This window comes from Protopterus annectens, chromosome 13.part0, assembly GCF_019279795.1.
Source record: "Protopterus annectens isolate FY-2018-M chromosome 13.part0, PAN1.0, whole genome shotgun sequence".
Taxonomy (NCBI): domain Eukaryota; kingdom Metazoa; phylum Chordata; order Ceratodontiformes; family Protopteridae; genus Protopterus; species Protopterus annectens.
Genome location: NC_056747.1, coordinates 165,661,896 through 165,681,551, shown reverse-complemented (window position 1 = coordinate 165,681,551; position 19,656 = coordinate 165,661,896). Strand labels below are relative to the sequence as shown.

Here is a 19,656-nt window from a genome sequence, read left to right as displayed (position 1 = left end):
CCACCCAGGAGAGCTCCAACCCCTGCCTGGGACCTTAACTTTATTTTGGAGAAACTCACTCTACCTCCTTTCGAGCCAGCTGCTACTGCGGACTTAAAATTTCTTTCTTGGAAAACAGCTTTCCTTTTAGCAGTCACTTCAGCTAGAAGGGTATCTGAATTACAGGCCCTTATGGCAGTGGAGCCTTTCATCATCTTTCATGCGGACAGGGTGTCCCTCAGAACCAATCCATCCTTCATGCCCAGTCCATCCTTCCTGCCCAAGGTGGTATCCAGTGTGGCTCTTAATCAGTCCATTCATTTGCCAACCTTCTTTTCTAATCCACAGAATAAAGGGGAAACGGATACTGCATTCCTTAGATGTGCACAGACAACTTAGATTCTGCTTGGACAGGACTAAATCTCAAAGGAAATCTGAACAACTGCTGGTGGCATTTGCTGCAGGGACAGAGGGGAAGGCTATTTCAAAACAAACCACTTCTAAATGGATAGACCACTGCATTCATTTCTGCTATAAGCACTATGGAAAACCTATCCCCCAGGGCATCAGACCGCACTCCACCAGGGCTGCATCTACCTCTACAGCCTTTCTCAGAGGCATCCCTACCAGGGACATCCTAGAAGCTGCTACCTGGAGTTCTGTACATACTTTTACCAAGCATTATCATTTGCGAATTTTCTCTAAATACAGAGCTGGCTTTGCCACTGCAGCCTTGCAGGGACTTATAGCTGGTCCTAATGCTATTTAAATTCCTCCTCCCCAACCATAGCTTTGGGAATCTACCCAAATGTAATGACTGCAACAGTGAAATGCGAAGAACATAGTACAGTTGTGTACACTTACCATAAATGTAGATGTTCGAGTGTATTCACTGTTGCAGTCCTAGTTCCCCTCCCTCCAGCCCCCTTACTTCTTTTGGTTATACCTCTACTTTCCTTTACTATGCTTAAAAGCTTCTTGGTGTATTTGCTTTATTGGTGGGGGTATATCATTGTACATTTATATTTAATTGCTTCCCATTAGAGGGGCACCTGACATCTGGGGCAAGAAAAACTGATGTCATGGCATCGGCTGCATATTTTATACCCCTGATGACCTGATGGTCATGGAAGAAGTACAGCAACTGACGCAGGATCCAAGACTTTGTTAATCAGGCTGACTGAGGGCTACCTGCAAGACGATAACCCAGATGTAATGACTGCAACAGTGAATACACTCGAACATCTACATTTATGGTAAGTATACACAACTGTACTTACTGCAGGGCTTGCTGATCCATGCCTAGGGCTCTAATCTGTCCTTCCACCCCTCTCCTCAACTTTGGGAATCCTCCCATAGGTGATGACTGCAACAGTGAAACACAAAGAACATAGTACAGTTGTGTGCACTTACCATAAATGTAGATGTTCGAGTGTATTCACTGTTGCAGTCCTGGTTTCCCTCCCTCCATCCCCCATATATCCTCTTCCTATAGGGGAACCTAAGCTTCCCATGGTGGCTTTTAGCCGCCAGGACCACTTTAGCCTATTTCCTTGTGCGTCTGACAGGTTAGGGCAATAAATTGATGTAATGATGTCTGCTGCCTTGCTTTATAGCACTGATGACCTGACGTCAGACTATAGGCGACTGCAGCCGACACAAAAAAACGTTGACTCTGGTATTCGGGCAGCCGATGGCTACCACCACAGCAGGGATAACCCACAAGTGATGACTGCAACAGTGAATACACTCGGAACATCTACGTTTATGGCAAGTGTACACAACTGTACTTTTCTGGTTGCTTGAGAGTTGCTATTAAAAATAGGCCTGACTAATACTGTACCTTATACTATTTGTTTGGTTTGACTTGTTCTTAGGTTGGGGAGAGGGAATTTATTCCGGTCTTCCTTTTAAAACTCAAACTCTAAAAATGTAAGGTATATTTCTGCAGACGGGGGGACAAAGTGCAACACATGAAAATTGTACTGTATTTCTTTGATATATTTTTTTTTTGGTTGCTTGAGTTCCAGTTAACTGAGAGTTTACTCTGTCTTAAAGTGACAATCTTAGAGTTTAAAATTCTAACCTGAAGAAACTTGATCTGCTACCTCCCAGTTGTCACCACCCACTTAACACAACAACTGTACTACTAGTTTAAATTTACTTTCGCAGCCTTGTTTTCATGTCCTCTGGTGAACACAATTAACAATATTCAGTTCTTCTCAAAGCTTTCAGTCCCCGATCAGTGGAAAACAATAAGGTTATTAGATTTTTTTGTGCATTTGTGGTGGGGATGATTAGGCAAGGCTCTTAGTGTTTACTTTTTATGATCTTGTCAAAAAGCTTTTCTTACTTGTGCAGCTCTTTATTTCATTTATTCATTTTGCATAGCATAACTGGGAGCAGTATTGTCAGAAAACAGTAGAGTTTACTGAAATCATACAAAATCTTCGCAGTCTGTTGAACATATTCCCCTTACTCTGTTGTAAAGCAATCTCAGAATTAGTACTTGTAACTGTCACAGATTGCCATACTGTACAGCCTTTCACACACTTTTTTTTTTTTACAGTGGGTCAGGAAACCATTACTCTTGGCTAGTATTCAGAAATCAAAAAACAAAACATAGGCTCATAGGTAGGTACATTCCTAAAAGGCTACCTTTTTTAGGATAAAAAGCACAGGTGAAACTAATGAATGAGTCAGTGAAAGCTGCTAAGTACAACTGCAGTTTGAGGTGAAATTTGACTGACCATTGAAACTTCCTGTAAGCACCCCTCCCCCAACCCCTCAGCTAAAGCGGGGGCATGCATAGAAAGATAGATTGAAAATGTAAACAAAGACCAGAATCAAAACAAAAAAAAAATTGGGACTGTTCCTTTAAGAACATTGTGTATCTAGGCACTAAGCATTCCTGTCTCACCTTTTAGGTGACACTGTTTTGAGGGTGTTTCTTCATGTTTGTCCTAGCCTGAAGCACTGTCACTTAAGGTGGTTAGCTTCTGGGTGTAATGCAGAAAGGCAATTTTCCATGCTTTAGAATTGCACAGGCCATGCTAAGAACATCATTCCATGGTATCACAAAAAGAAGAACACAATCACAGGGTAAGGTATCACCTCACAAATAAAGACAAGTCCAAAAGAAGAGAGGTAGATACGCCACAACAATCGAAGCAAACCAGATGAGCAACGTGGAAATAGAAGCAAAGTCTGATGAAGCATTCTAAGTGACGCGAAAGTGCTTACTTATTCGAATAAAGGATTTTTGCTTCTATTTCCACGTTGCTCGCCTGGTTTGCTTCGATTGTTGTGGCGTATCTATCATTCCATGGTAGATTAATCAGTTTTAGTGGAACTGCTGATGTCTTTTGATGGGGTTTGGGTATTAGATTCTGCACAATCTGTAGCTGGTTCCCTGGTGACTTAAAGAGCAGACTTAGGGGATGTTTTTTGAATCTTTATTTAAATATTCAGCATTTGCATTGGTTGTACAAGGTTTCACATGGTCACTCATTTTCTCGATGATGATGGGCATAGAGGAGCCCACTGGTATATCATCATTTGAGAACTGCACATGAGATTCTGTTGCTCCACACTAGGTGGCTCTCATGTCCAGCACAAAGTGCTTGTATATGACCTTTCTTAATGTCTGTAATGTGGTAGCTGGGGTGGCAGTAAGCTAGAATTTCTCTTGTCACATGGGTCACATTCAGCTGGAAAAGTCTTCCCTACTTCTGATACAGTGCATCCCTTTTTTGACGGTTATGTAACTTTTCATCAGTGAGAGTCCATGAACGCTGGGTAATGGGATTATCTTGTTCATTGACTTCAGCAGATTCGGGTTTGCCTGCCTTCCTAGAGGTTATTGCAGTGGCAGTATTCACATTTTCTGTTATCCATGAATACCACAGGGTAGTATTCACGTGCCTTCTAAAAGTATTACTACTGACGTCATAGAGGTCATCCTTTCACCTCTAGGAGTTCAGTGGTACCCACGTTATGCTTCATCCCAACAGTGTGGAAGTAGTAGGAAAAATATATATTCCCAGTGATTTAGTTATGGGATTCCTTTTTTTGCTTTTTCCTGCTTTGGCCCTGCCCTTCTTCTGCTGGCGAAATTATTCACGTAAAAGGTAGTATCTCTTTCTGACCCCCTTTGCTGGAACACAAGACTGTGGCTCCAGATACTCCTAATTGTGACCTTTCCTGATATGATTCCAGTCCAGATGATAACTTGTGGCACCGTACAAGATCTAGTTGAAAGTGTGGGTTTTGCAGTAATTCATGTTCATCCTCCTGATTTCTTTAGGAGATATCGGATGTGTTCAAAGCTGTCAAGAAAACATTCTACTCAGGCCAGACACAAGTACAGGTGCTTCTCCAGTCAAGCCAAGAAGTTGTCGTCTTCCTTGATCTGTCCATGTCATTTCTTTCCATGTCTAGAATCATGTCTGCCATCTCAGATCCTGTAGGAAGGCGTGACTATGAGCCAGTCTATACTGACAAAAACATTTTTGAATTTTAATCCTGTGTATCTGACGTGTATTAAGTTATGGTGAAGCTGGTGAATCTGGGAATCTTGAGGCAATGTTACAACTGCCTCATGTACACAAACAACCCTCTCCTCCTCCCAACAAATTCCAACACATAAGAGATGCAACCATATAGCCAAACTGGAGGCTAAGCTCTCTCAACTCAGTACTGGCATAACCAGTCAGGAGGAGAAGGAAACCACACTCACTACAATTCCAGTCTCACATAGACCTACCACGACAGCAAACCAAACACATAATCACACAAAAACATACTCGGAGGCTCTAAATAAAGATCTGCCTAAGCAGCAGAGACCTCCAAAGCAGACACCCAAGCAACCGCTACCCCAAAACAAAACAAAACACGTGCAACACGTATCTCACAAAGCCAGTGTGCCGAACAGTCATAGCCCTTAAGACTATACAACACACCTGATACACTTGTAATAGGTGACTCTATCGTCAGGCACACTGACGTCCCGCTCACCAGGCTCTACAAGGAGAGGGTCACGGTGAGCAGCCTGTCGGGCGCTGGGATCCGCCACATAACACAAGCACTTGGGTCACTCCAAGGCAAGTACAAATATGACTCAGTCATTGTCCATGCTAGTGTGAATGACCTGAGAAGTACCTCCCTGGACTACATGAAAAGAGACATAGAGGAGCTCTCTGAGCATGTAGCCCAGGCCGGTATGACCCTGACCTTGAGTAGCATCTTACCCTCACCAAGAATGATGCCACAATATGAAGACAAGATGATCAATTTCAACAATTGGCTTAAGTACTGGTGTCATTCAAAGGGGATCCAATGCCTGTCAGCTTGGGATGATATGCTCGACAAGCCACGATGCTTCGCTAGGGACGGCTTGCACCTGTCACCCCTGGGCTTTCGGATATTGGCAAAGGCTCTTGCTACCCCCATAGTGCCTTTTTTAGGCAAGGCTCAGAAGACAAACCCACCTCCATAGGTATCACAAGGGATAAGAAACTAAGAGTAATGCTACTCAACGCCAGAAGTATAAACCTCAAGATGCATGCACTCGAAACTCTCCTTGGCATGGAGAACATCGATATCTGTGCAGTAACAGAAACCTGGTTCAGGGCTCCCGGGAGCACCCCAGCACTACCAGGTTATACCTCATACCATGCTTTTTGGCCCCAAAACTTGGACTGAACCACAAAAGGATGGGGAGTATCGATATTCATCAAAGATACCCACACCTCCAGGTTGGTGGCAAAGCACGAAGCATCAGAGACTATCCATGTGCAACTAACAGTGGGTAAATCTGCCTTCCAGTTTATAGCCTGCTATAGACCACCCTCCCAAACCCAGGAACCCCACTCGGCCTTCCTGAGAACACTGGAAAATATGAAGGTCTCTCCAAACACCATTATATTGGGCGACTTCAACTACCCAAACATAGACTGGGAGCATTACTCTAGCTCCAACACCCTAGCCCAAAGGTTCCTAGAATTTATAAACTCAAATGCTATGGAACAACTTGTTACCACTCCCACAAGAGGGAAAACATACTGGACCTGATCATCACCAACATGGGGACTCTATGCTCCAGACCAGAAGTGTATCCCTCACTGGTAAGATCAGACCATAAACTAATCTCACTGGATATTCACATCCCGACCCCACCCCCTGCCCAGAAAACCACAGTAAAAAACTTCTCTAAAGCAAATTTCACACTCCTCAAAACCGAGGTGGAATCCTTCAAAGCCCCCTTGCCTGTGGAAAATACGGCCCAGACCACAGAATCCTTTATAAACGCATTCTATGAACACCTTCAGGAATGCATGGATCATGTGATCCCAAATAAAACCAAGACCCAATCCTCCAAAGGCAGACGTCCTGTCTGGTGGACCCCAGCCATAAACTATACAATAGAAGGAGGAAGCTACTAATTGATAGAGCAAAATCCCAAAAAGGGAAGGCATCACTGATCAGTATTAGCAAAAAATTACGGGCACTCATAAAATTGTCTAAGGCCAGCTTTGAGAGAAAAATTGCACAGGACACTAAGGATAATCACAAGGCTTTCTTTAGTTATGTTAGGAACCTGTGTGGTAATTCCCAGATATGCTCAGAATTAGTCCAAAATGACAAAAAATACACCGAACCCACAGACATTGCCAACATCCTAGCTGACAGGTTCAGCGCAAACTTCTCCCCCCCTCCCCACCAAAAGGGCAAATATCTATCCCAGCAGAGTGCTGCCCCCCTGACATCTCAGATTCTCAGGTAAGAGCCGCCCTCTCCAAAGCAAAAAACACAGCATCAATGGGACCAGACAGTGTCCCAGGCTGCGTCCTACATGAACTCCAAGAAGAGCTAAACCCAAACATAAAACTACTGTTCAGTCTCAGCCTTACTACAGGATATGTGCCCAAAGAGTGGCGTACAACAACAGTGGTCCCTCTCCATAAAGGTGGTGCCTCAACGGATCCTGGAAACTATCGCCCCATAAGCCTGACTAGCTTGGTCTGCAAGGCTGTGGAAAGGATCATCATGGACCTCATAAAGATATTGGGGACTTACAGACACTGGATCCTACCCAGTTCGGCTTTAAGGGCAGATCCTGCCTCTTAAACCTGGTTGATTTCTTTGAAACAGTCACCAAGGCCATTGACGAGGGGAAGGTGGTCCGCACAGCCTACCTGGACCTCGCAAAAGCCTTCGATACAATACCCCACTCGGGCATTATAGATAAGCTCACCAGCTTAAATATAAACCCCTATGTCACTAGATGGATTGCAAACTGGCTCAAGGACAGAACCCACATGGTTAGAATTGCTGGAGCCATGTCAGACTCCAAACCAGTTACAAGTGGCATCCCACAAGGCTCAGTCCTGGACCCTCTCTTGTTCGGTATATATTTCTTGGAGGTACAGGCCAACACGGAAGGACTGTGGCTGACCAAGTTCGCAGATGACTGCAAACTGGGCGCCATAATCGACTCTCCAGCCGACACAAGCATCCTCCAAAAGGGCCTCATACAAACAGACAACTGGTGCCAGAGCCATGGCCTCAAGCTAAATGCAAAAAGTGTATAGTCATCCCCTTTGGCAAAAACAAAGTGCCCACAAATTACCACATAGGTGGTAATCCCTTAAGTACAGAAGAAGTAATTAGGGACCTGGGGACCCAAGTTGATAGCAGTCTCTCATTTGACAACCACGTGGCCAAAGTGGTTAGAAAAACATGTTATATAGCCCACCTAATCATGAAGGGATTCACATCTAGATCAGGGGGAGGTCATTGTGCCTCTTTACTCATCCCTCATCAGGCCCATAATTGAGAACAATGCCCCTTTTGGGATGTACCTTACCAGACACCTGCAGCAACTGGAAAGACCCCAAAAGTACCTCACCAAGAGGATCAAAGGGCTTAAACAGATGCCATATGCTGCCCGGTTAAAGAAACTCCAGCTCTACTCAGTGGCTTTACCGCCTGTTCAGAGGCAATCTGTGCCTGACGTATAAAGCCATGTCCAACCCGGAATTAATGGACATGCTGCACCTCAGAAAATCCAAATCCCATCGAGCTACGCTCGAGAGACTTGAACCTCAGCACTGAAATAAATAGGACATGCTGGAGGGACAGATTCATAACCCAGAGGCTCCCTTCACTCTGGAATAAAATCCCAGTCCAGGTTAGGCAGAGTCCCTCATTGACTCTCTTCAAGAGGAATCTTGATGAGTGGATGGGAGATCGTAGGTTTACCCCGGGTATCACTTCTGTGTCACTGTTACAGAGGCACAGTATACTAACCTCGAAAAAGGGCATAGCAAAATAAATTTAAAATGGGTGGCAAAAGCCAAACACATTCTGGCTAGGCTTATAAATGCCCTAGGGCAGATAGCCTAGTATGAACCTATGAATAATGTAAATAATTTTTCATATATCCATACACACTTTTCTTGGATATATTTTTCCCTTAATTTATGATTTTTTTCCTTGTGCCCCATGCTATCTAAAGAAAAACTTATCTGCAAATGTGCTGAGAGAGGAATTTTCCTGAAATACCATATATAATGTTTCTGCTTGGGTGAGGAATCCCAGATCATGTTTTTAAAGCTTTCTGCAAGAATCTACTGCTGTAATGATGCTGTAACTGCAGAGCCTTTGCAGAGCATAAGAAACTTCTTGATCTGAGAAAAGGGATTTCTCTTCCCTCCCCAGTTGAAACGTCATCACTGCACAGAGCGTAAGTATTTTAGTAGCTTACATGGTGAGTCCAAACACTACAAAAGTTTAACTGTAATCCTTACAGAAAGTAAATTCCAAACCTGGCTGTTAAGTTTTTAATGCATTTTTGCTTGGAGTTGTACCCCATAAATCTGGGGTGCTATACTGCTGGTACCTTAGCTATGTGTATATTCACACTAATTGTGAGGTGGATGTTCCTTGGAGTGAGGGGAAAACTCTGGAGTACCGCAGTCTGAGTTAGTATATATTCTCCCTCTTTGTAAGTATCACAGTTGCAGTTTGCCGACTTTCAGTGGACACCACCAATAATTAGACAAATTAGTGAGCAGCCACAGAAACCCCTTCAGTCGTGTAGGCTTGAGAACGCCTACCCCATCAGTGCGTCACCCTATGGTAGCCAGTTGAATTGCAGACTGTGGGGTAATGCCTTTGGATGTTATCCAGGCAGCCATTTGTTATTTATGCCATTTACTTTGAGGAGTCTCAACCTTTTTTTCTGAGTTAATATGTGATTAATTTTTGTAGGCAGTATTGGATGATTTAATATTAAGCCAAGATGAATATCTTCAGATAGAATTGCCTTAATGGTTGTAAGCTTATAGTTCACAATTTTTTGTTATATTGTTTAGTTTTCCTGACAGTTGTGTAAGAAGATAGGAAGATAGTTGGGATGATAAAGATGAGTATTCCCGTTTAGAAAGAAAAGGGCATGTGTTCAGATGTACATAAAAGCTAGATGTGCAAAACTTATCCCTAAGTGTAGCAGTTACAGAAATTATATCCTTGTTCTATTAGTTAAGAGAAAGATCAGATATAAAACTTAGTTGAGAGTATGTAGGGTTTATATAGTTGGTTACATTAGTACTGTTGCTTGTGGAAAGGTGATAAACTGGCAGCCACCATTAATCAGTTGATTGACAATGCATACACGTTGTCATAGGTGCAGCATGGGGACATCTGAAAAAAATGCTTGATGCTGATTGGTGGAGAAGGTAAACCCAACTTTAGGAACTGTCTGCGAGTGCAATTTCTCTTTTTTTCCATCGGGTTGTAGTGTCACTTTAACAGTGACAGCAGCCTATCCCGAAGTATATCTGTTGAAATTACGTTGTATCAATTATTCTGTTAAAATGCCCTTTCATTTCAGTGGCAGTTAAATAAATTTTGAGCACATGAGTTTGATTTCAATAATTTCAGCAGCCATCTTATGTTTCCATCTAGCTGGAGATTTTATATCTGTGTGCCAAAACTTTATTGCATTTGTTATAATATGCAAACAGATTGTACATCTTCTGTACCTTCTTTATCCACTTCAGGTTCATAGGGAGCTGAAACATTTCCATTAAACAGTGGGGTAATGAAGGAAGCTGTTGTGGATGGACAGCAGTGAGTCACAGGACATATAGTGTATATTGACCTACACTTGTCCATCTGCACACACACCCATCCACACAGACAGTTGGAGTTATACCAGTTCACCTACTTGCATATCTTTGGGATGTATGAGGAAACCTGAATTTTTAATGAAATTCCATATGAACAACAAGGAGTTTGAAATTTCACAGACAAAGCACCTCAGCCTGGAATCATTGTAAAATAAAAAGAAATGAAAGGTTGAGGTTCATATCCTAGCATTTCTTTCTTTCTACTGAACAGTGTCCACATTCCAAACAGTTTTGCCACTGCTGCAGTTACACACGAATGTTACTTTGTAGCTATGTGTTTTGTGAACTGACATGCCTAGCATGTCAACATATACATGTATTGTCTAGCTACTGTGGGACCTGAATTACTTTGTCTATTGCTGCTGTTCTGATCTTGTTTTTGTTGCTTCATGCCTTATATGCTGCATCTCGACTATGGAGTGAAATGTAAATGCTGATTAGTTCAACCTTGGGATTTAGAGGTCGGTGGTTGGCATGCCAGAATGTTTTGAGTGCAGAGTCTAGACTTTGGTGTTGCATAGTCAGCAAGGAAGGGACTGAGTGAACCTTGTGCATTTCCATGTTTGTGAGGCTGTGTAAATTATCCCAAATGAATGCATTAATGCTTTTCCCTGAATTCTGACTGATTAATCCAGCTTTTTGTGCCCTCCCTCACGTTCATTTGTATGTATACACAAGTGGCATACCTTTATTTTTGTTTTGCTCATTTATTGCTTTCCCTCACTCTGCCTCTTGGTCATTTATTCCTCATCACTGTGGCAGAGTTAATTGGGAGGGTCCATCCTTTAAACAACCATCAGATTTTTTTTCTGTTATGCTGCCTAAGCCATCACCTGCACTCTGTGATTCGGTAGAAAGGGACTTGTAATGGACTGGCAGTGGAAGACCTCCCCTCACTTCTGTAAGGTATAGTTCCCCCTAAGCAGCCCTGCCCCCCAGAACAGGAGTGGGGTTCCCCAGTCTCCACCAGGGAGTTCAAGCAAACTAATTGTATGTCTGAGTGAGTGCAACCCTCTTTGCCCCACTCCCTTCCTGACTCCTCCATTGTCAGGGCCATTAACTGAACTTCCTGTATCACAGTTAGGGCTCCATCCCACTGCACCAGGCTACACATCCACATTTATGTTGATTAGTAAATGTATATACTCTCTGCCTAGTGCAACAGGAGGATTAGTGAATATTGGTCAAGTCTAGTTCCCCCCAGCTTGTAGGTTGCAAAGATTTCACTTAAGAACAAAAGTTTAGTTAGGAGCAGATAAACTATGGCAAGATGGTGCATTAAGTACTTAGATGCTGTTGTCTTCAAAACAAGGTGCAGTACATTGCGGGTGTGTGTGTGTGTTAGTCATCAAAGCTGACATGCTGGACTGTTGCCTAGCTATCCTTACTGTGTCCACGTTATTGCATGAAATGTCTCTGTGCATGCATATATTTCAGTATCTTTTCATAAGTTTGAATAATGTACTTTTTAAAAATGTTTAACAGTTGCTTCCCAGAACTGGTAGAAGCTCTTGGTTATAACAATGTGACCGTGTTCCATTAATTTTTCTGTGCTGGCTGACATACTTAAATAATTATGCTTTTCCCTTTACAGCCATTCCTCGCTACTTGACTTCTCATTTGATTACTCTGAGGAGTTCAGTATCGAGGCATTTGAGGACATCTTTGCTTTACATGAAAGCAAGAAGTAAGTACTGGGGAGAAAGTCTCCTGTGTTAAAACCTGGAGGCTTGCTCAGCACTTTCTATTCTGTGTTTGTGGACTCTGTACAGACATCATGCTGCATTCTAAGCTAACCGAAAATGTGGATACCAAAGCCTGAACTGCAGTTTCTTAAACAGATAACTGAAAGCCTTTTTTGCATGGAATCGTTAGCATGTTAACTGACAGCGTTAATTTAAAAATATTACAAATCATTCTGTTCAGTATCAGCCTTTTTACCTATTTAAAAAGCAGATGTCACAAAAACCCGTTTTCATATTTATTTTCCCACATTTAAATGCTGATAAATTCCAAGAGATTGCACAAATGAAAAAATATGGGATTGATCCTCACAGCAACTTACGAACGAATTTGCAAAATGCTAGTATATAATTATTTAAAAACATAAAATATGCCTTTATATGTGACCAGAAAGCATGTCACATAATTGTTTGCTAGGCTAACGGCAGTATACCCATCACAAGATTTCAAAGTTGTAGTACATTGTTTTTAAAATGTTGTACAGTTAAAAAGCCATGTTACTCTAAATATTATTATTTCTGAGTTTACTTATAAACTGTTGTGGGCAGACTTAAAACATTAATGGTTTATCCTTGAAAAGATGCAGCACTTGGGAGAAAATTGTGATGTCCAGGGAAGTTGGGTTTACTTATGGTATTTTAGGTTAAGGACCTGTATTGTGTGTTAAATGTCCCATGTAGGAGCACTGTCATGATTGATTTGTGTAGCTTTTGATGAGAGGGTTGGTGTATTTACAGAGCTGAGCCTTACAAAAAAGTGACAGTTTAAAATTTAAATTGAATATTGGTATCAAGAAAGCATACCGATGTCTGTCTGAGAAATGTGTTGGAATTGTGCAGGGTTTGGGTTTGTTTTTTCACTTTGTGTTTTTGTTTTGATTTCTGCTTCCAATGGGAAAAGGCGGAGGTAAGCAAATCGTGGAATGTGGGATCTTTCCTTTTCTTGTCTTTGTTTATATATTTCTCCTGAGTGGTTTTAATTCACTGCTGTGCAGTTTACAGAAATGTTCATCTTAAGTACCTTTGCATTCTTCTGCAAGGGGTAAATTTCATACCTTGTAATTTTATTGGCACCCATTTAAAATGTCTTTGTATTTTGTAATGCTTTCTTAACTGCAGGTCACACTCTTGTTTTGTTTCAAAACATAAAATGTGGTCTGTGGCTTTTATTGGTGACTTTCAGATTTTACTCCCTTGTGTTACATGACTTAGAGGGCCGCCTTCTGTGGTAACTACTGGATGAAATATCCTATTCTCCTGTCTGAAGCTTAGCTGTTATCCCTGTACTAAGGAGCGAGTCCGGTCGTCTGTCACATTCTTTGGCACCAGTCTTGGAGACCATGCCCAGCTCCTGTACTTCTCACTCATTTTCTGTTGCTTTCACATTTCAGATCTTCGTTCTTGTCGTCGTCATGGAAAAGTTTCTCCTTTCAGTGCCTAAGGATTTTCAGGCCTTCTGACTGTTCTGCTGCCCTCAGATCATGAGGGAGGCAGGACTTCTGCTGAGACTGTCTTTGTGTGAGGAGCACTTGACTGAAGCAATCTAGAAATTCGGAAGTTAAAAGCCTACTTAACATCACTCAAGATGGAGCTCATTGAGGATGTCCAAAACTTTAACTGGTAAGGCACTCCCTTACTTGATTTCTAAGCGAGTACATGGGCCATTGAGAGAGGGAGGAAGTAGGAGAATAAGTGCATGCGTCATGCTGTCTGTCTTTAAGGCCACACTTAAAGCATTGTATGCTGTTGCTTCTTCCTCAGTCAGCAGAGTGAAGCTCAAACTTGTCATCTGCTATTGAAGAGAGGCATGTTAAAGGTGCACATCTGCCAGCTGTCTCATTTGTCCCACTTTCAAATTGCTAGAGCATAATTGCACCTGGCCTGTACCTATGGAGCTGTTCTGTGAGAATCCCAGCACAGACGTGCTGTCCCAGGCTGTAGACGTTTGACTGGGTTTTCCCTGTACCTTTACAGTTCCCTTTATTGTCCCATGTATTGACATAGGCCAGCTATTAAGCATCTGGTAAAACTTGCTTTTTTTTTTCCAAGTTTCTCCAAGTCTTTTGGGTTTCTGTTACCATGATGGGAATGGACCCCATTCCTAAGTCAAAGTATGATTAAAGTGCATATTGTTTTAATCTTTGATGTCGGCTAGAAGTGCTCTACACAGCACCCGTAATGTGCCCAGTAATGACGACTCCTGCAATTCATATGGAGTTGAATGTACTGGTAAGATATCTAAAAACGACTGTAGATTCTTTTTTATAAGATCCATTGCTCCTAGTATTATTGAACTGTCTGGGTATCTTTCTCCCACAACTTACCCTTGTGGTTGCTGAGATGTACCCTCAGAGAACATGGCCTGTTGCAGACACTAGGCCCTGTCTAGGACTTTTTACCTCCAGCTAGCCTCTGTTGACCACGTTCTCAGGTGATAGGGTCCTGCTGCCTGATGTCCATCTCATGCCTGTTGACTCCAACACATTGTCTGAATGGGAGGCTGCCCATACTGGAGTTAAGCTTAGTGTGCTCTTTCTCTTAATATTTGTCCTGGGAAGTAGATTCAGAAGACCTTGAGACACTTATTTCTGAAAATGAGAATTTGTGTGCTTAAAGAATCCTAGTATGTTGCTCAGTTTTATAATGAATCCAAGGCTTTTAAGAGGGTTGCTAGGAGAAATTAATGAAACATCACTTGCAGCTTGGTAAGAATTCTAAGGCTTTAGATAGGGTGGGGTGTTTCACAATAGGGGTTAGATCCTTCCATTGTTTGTCCTATCAGTCCAGATTCCAGTCCTCCCTTGTGGATCAAATGCTTAAACTGGCAGCGTTGCCTGATTCTGGGGGCAGGGAAGAGTTGGTTAAGACTTAGCCTGGAGTCTGCAGATTGCCTCTGTATAATGTGTCATAGTGTTGACTGTGCCGATGTCATCACTATAGGGCAAAATACCAAAACAGATGCTGCAAAAAAACTAGTCCCACAAAAGAAGGCAGCCACACCACTATAGGGCAGCTGGTGCAGATGTACGTCTCTGCAGGATGGTACTACTGATCTGTTGCATGTTCCCCCTTTTGTAAGAGAAGCCCTGTTTGAAAAGGCATTCCAGAAATTGATCTTCTAAAAGGAGTGGGAGCTGACCATTTGGAAGGGTCAGTATGATGCTTCGTGGATCCATCTCCTCCTCCTACACCAGTCCAGTTTTCCAGACAATTGGCTTCTGATGCACTGACATGTACTGCAATTCATTGAGCACATATGGTTCTGGATGACTCCTTGGGGGGGGGGGGTAGCGTGTAGTTGCAGTCAGAGTGGATAGTGTCTGTAAACATGATGGATGTCTTCTGGCCCAAGTGTCTAGGATGTGCCCAAGAACCTCATGCACTTCACTTATGGATAGCATCATTAAATACAAGATTGGTATTTGGTGCCTCCTGTCAGTCAGTAGTGTTTACCAAGGCCCCTACCATGTGGTGGAGGCCATGCTGGAGAAGGCCCAGCACATTTTCCTTTATTGTGGTTTCTAGCTGTCAATTGCATCATTAAAGGATTCTCGGGTAACATCCTTAGCTTGGAAACTCATGTGTTTGTAGGGTTGTGAGGTCTCTGTCACCTGCCAGAAGTCCTTTCTGAACCTTGCTAAGAGGATTGTCTTTCCTGAACACTACAATGTCTGCCATTTTCTGCTCGCAGATAGAGCCTAAAACATCATGTCCCTGGCATCCTGGGCAAGGATGCATCAGGCTGTCCAAACTTATACTCCTGCATTTTCTGGGTTAAAGGCCACCATGATTATTTCAGTTGTATGTTTTAAGACCAAACTTTCTCATTAGACATTTGGGTAATGACACCGTCATGGGTCTTTTTATTATGTTGTGCAGCTGTTACTAAGATTTGGAGTAGAGAACAGTGTTCACCAGTTTCATGTTGGTTTTCCTCTTTTGGCAGCAAAATCTTTTATATTTTGAATTAATTACTTCCCCTGTTCAGCTGAAGAGCTGGTGACACTTCTTTCATGATTCAGAGGAAATTGACCTTCCAAGGAGACTAAGTCCACATTAGGCACCTGGAACTATGGACATTTGTATAGCATGGTGACTCAGTGGAAAGACCTCTGCCTCACAGCTCTGTCTGGGCTTTCATTCCTGATTTCCTGTCAGTGTCTGTGTGGAGTTTTCACATTCCCATGTCTGTATTGGTCTTCTCTGGGTACGTTTTCCTACCACCTCCTGAAAACATGCTGCTTGAGTAGGTATACCTAGTTGTCCATAAATGTATATCTTAGCTTTACCATTGATGTTAAGGCCCAGATCATGGCTGAAAAGTGGGTTTCTTGCCCTGAAGACACTTGGGATAGTTGTGACTATAGCCTCAGACTAAAAATGTTTTATGCTGCGTGCAAAGTGTCATGAGCCCATACCCTCAATGCATAGAGGCAGTGTGGACCGTTTTCTCCCCTGGCCTACACTGAAAACGAGCTTCTACCCAGTCAAACTATCCTGGTAGTCAAATGTCAGTAAATAAACGGTACTGGAACACAGAGGTATTGTAATACCCTGTTTAATGGAAATGCAATGATTTTTGAGTCTCAACTTTTCTTTGGTGACTACACTTCATCGTAGTTTGACAAGACTCTCAGTTGCGGTATCAAGCAACTGAGTGGGGAGCAGTAGTGAACTGTTTACTTCACAAAGATCAGGATTCATTTTCCTTTTGGTAGTGTTAGAACTATCCTTAAATTAGTCAGTTCACCACCCTGCAAACAACAGAGAAGGGAAAAAAAAATCCTTCATGCAGTGGGTGTTAACTGACATCTTAAGTATATATTGTAAGAGGGTACATGAGTTCAGGAAGAGAGGTCATTTGTTGATGTACTTTGTTCCAGGGAGAGAGAATGGCAGTCATCAGTTGAGGGAAACCCTTTTTGTGTTTAACTGTTTGTCATTTGCTCTCATACAGCAAACCAGATGTTGGAAAGATGACTCTTGGTAGCCACTCCAATAGTGTATGTGGCTGCTTCTGTTGCTTGCTTTACACACGTCTGTCCTTACGGTGCCTTGTGCCATGGCTGCTTAATGGTCAGATTTTCAAGTCTTCACAAAGCATTGTTACATGGACCGAGACTCCAAGAAATAGTCCACCTTTAACATCATGGTGTTAAAGAATTTAACCTTCTGAGCTATCGCCTTTTGGCATTCTCTGGCCTCCTAGAATGTTGAATTGTCATTGCTTTTGAATCCTTTTTCTTAATTGCCCCATGCAGGTCATCCCTCATGTCAGAAATCAGATACAACTGTGAGAAGACCACCTGTAATGGGATTTTTACTCTTCTGCTGCCTCCCTCACACATTTGGAGATTTTCTCCATTCATTTGCTGCAGATGGAGTTTTCTATAAGTTGGGCACATGTATATTGGAATATCCTTTTATGTCATACTTGTTTCCTGTCCTAGAGGTCATGCTCACTTAGTAGATGGTGCTAAACTGAGTAGCTGAGGGCTTCTGACCTTGTCACGGCCTTGTGTGTGGCCCTGTGAGCTGCATCTGTGGGAGTCTCACATGTCATCAAGCCGAGGGAAATGTTTTATAGGTTAATACGGTTATGGACAGTGAGCCTGTCAGGAAGCTTAGCCACATCACCCACTACTGTTGGGAAATCAATAATGATCCCCCACCACCACCACCACCATTAACAAGATTTTTTTTTTCAATTTTCACCATTATCGCTGGTGAAAATTTGCAGTCACTCATCTGTTAGCCAAGAGAGAGAAACAGCCAAGCTAAGGAGAAAGGAAATCCAAGCAGTTATTGTCGAAGGCCTCCTCACAGACTGTGCGATATTTCTCAATTTCCTACCTGTTCATTAAATAAACTGTAACAGTTGACATACAAATGCAGAACAACATGAAGTTCTGAGTCATCCATTGAAAGTACACAGTTTTATTGATGAGACATTAATGTAACAGTAGTCAGGAAGTGAACTTTTGACTTCTTAAATTGATGAACATTTCCTGGATAACTGCATTATTTCTGCTGTATTAATGTACAAAACTGAATAAAGGTCTGGGCTTGGGGCATTGTGTGTGGTGGCTGTTTTTGATAGACAATGGCAGTAGTGGCTTTAGGAGATATGATCACATGCTTATGTTGACAGGTATAGGCTTTTGTTTATAGAATGAGTAGTTAAAGCAGGTTTCCTGCCATGTCTTTCATGCGTAAGATTTTTTTATTTCAACAAAGCCAAATGCTGTGACTTGTAGCTTCCTGAAGCCACTGCTACAACATGGATTCCATTTTAGATGACTGTTCCAGACTTTGCATTAGAAATGAATTTTAAGCTAGGTATATTATTTTTTATATAATTGCTGTGTATTGTTGAGTTGACTATACTTTCATTTTCAATTCTAAATGGAAGAGCTGTCAGATCCCAAACCACAATTGATTATTTTTGTTATGAAATCTGTGGAGCATCTGAGCGTTTTCACTGACCTTATTTATCAGTGAGCAGGGGTGGGAGGTTGGCATAATGGTTAAGGTGTTTACCTTACAGACTTAAGGTTCAGGGTTTGATACCCACATAGGTAATTGGCTAGGCTTAAAATCAGTTAGCTTAGTACTAACCCATGAAGCAGCTCTGTGGCTGTTAATTTACGTAGCCTACATCATACTGCAGTAGGTACCTGTTTGTGATCATTTTTACAAAATGTTCCTTGAAAGCAATTTGTCACTGTTGCTGTATAGGACTTGGTTAGAAGCTGCTCATGTGCTTCCCACACACCCTTGTTTTTCATTTAAATTGATTAAGTTGTCACTGAAAGGGAATATATACATTGGTTCTAATCTGGTTGTTAATGCCCAACTAGGTTATGCACCATAAGAATTATGTATTTATATAATTGCATTTATTGTAGTAAATATCACTCTGGTGCCTTTTTCTGCTAGGTCTGCTGTAGTGGTCTCCAACCTTTTTTTTTTTTTTGCACGAAGGACCGGTAATATGTAAGGCAATTTTCCACGGACCGGCCATGCCCACACAAAAATAAAACAAAAAAAAGTGCATAATAAATACAACTCACCATAATGCAGAATCAGTGGGAGCCCTGAGCTGCTTTCCCTGCAGTGAGATGGTCCCATCTAGGGGAGATTGGAGTCAGTGACTCCCCAAGTGTGTTCCTAATGTCCAGTCTACTCCGTAATTTATAAAACCAAACACCAAAGATGATGCCACGGCTTCTGTTAACAAAAATATTTAATAAAGTTAGCGCTTTCACGTTCTTCTACTGAACGCTTCATCAGACAATGAACAACTAAAACGGTTCATCTCTTTTAAAAGTCAACACTAATTACTTAATTACATCAATTAACTTAGTCATACTGCATTCTCTAAACCAAAAAACACTATTCGAGAACACATAAAATGACTTAATAAATACATGTTATTCTTATGCCGTACTACTAATAAAAACTTTACTCTAAAATGCATATAATGTTTCAGACTTTTTCAGCAAAATACATTATGTATAAATGACTTGGCAGCTAAAATTGACTTCAGTGAAACTTTGTCATTTAACCCAAAATCTTTGTCAGCTACTAATCTAATGATCAACCTCATCTCGGCCTGCTCTGTTAAATTTCTCATATTCCCTAGCCTAGGGATCGCTGTCACTTTTCACTCTTGTCTCTCACGCATGCGCAGACACACACAAAAACACAGTCTGTTCTGCTTTTAAGCACAGATTTACTCA

The 19,656-nt window shown here is 41.9% G+C and overlaps 1 protein-coding gene across 1 annotated transcript in view; it reads left to right on the top strand.

The window, feature by feature from the left end:
* Positions 1-19,656, top strand: part of MYO9B (myosin IXB) — a 1,188,949-nt gene that overhangs the window by 324,268 nt on the left and 845,025 nt on the right. The window contains exon 13 of the mRNA XM_044054768.1: positions 11,767-11,859. Within this exon, the coding sequence (XP_043910703.1) occupies positions 11,767-11,859 (93 nt within the window). The remainder of the gene's footprint in view (positions 1-11,766; positions 11,860-19,656) is intronic.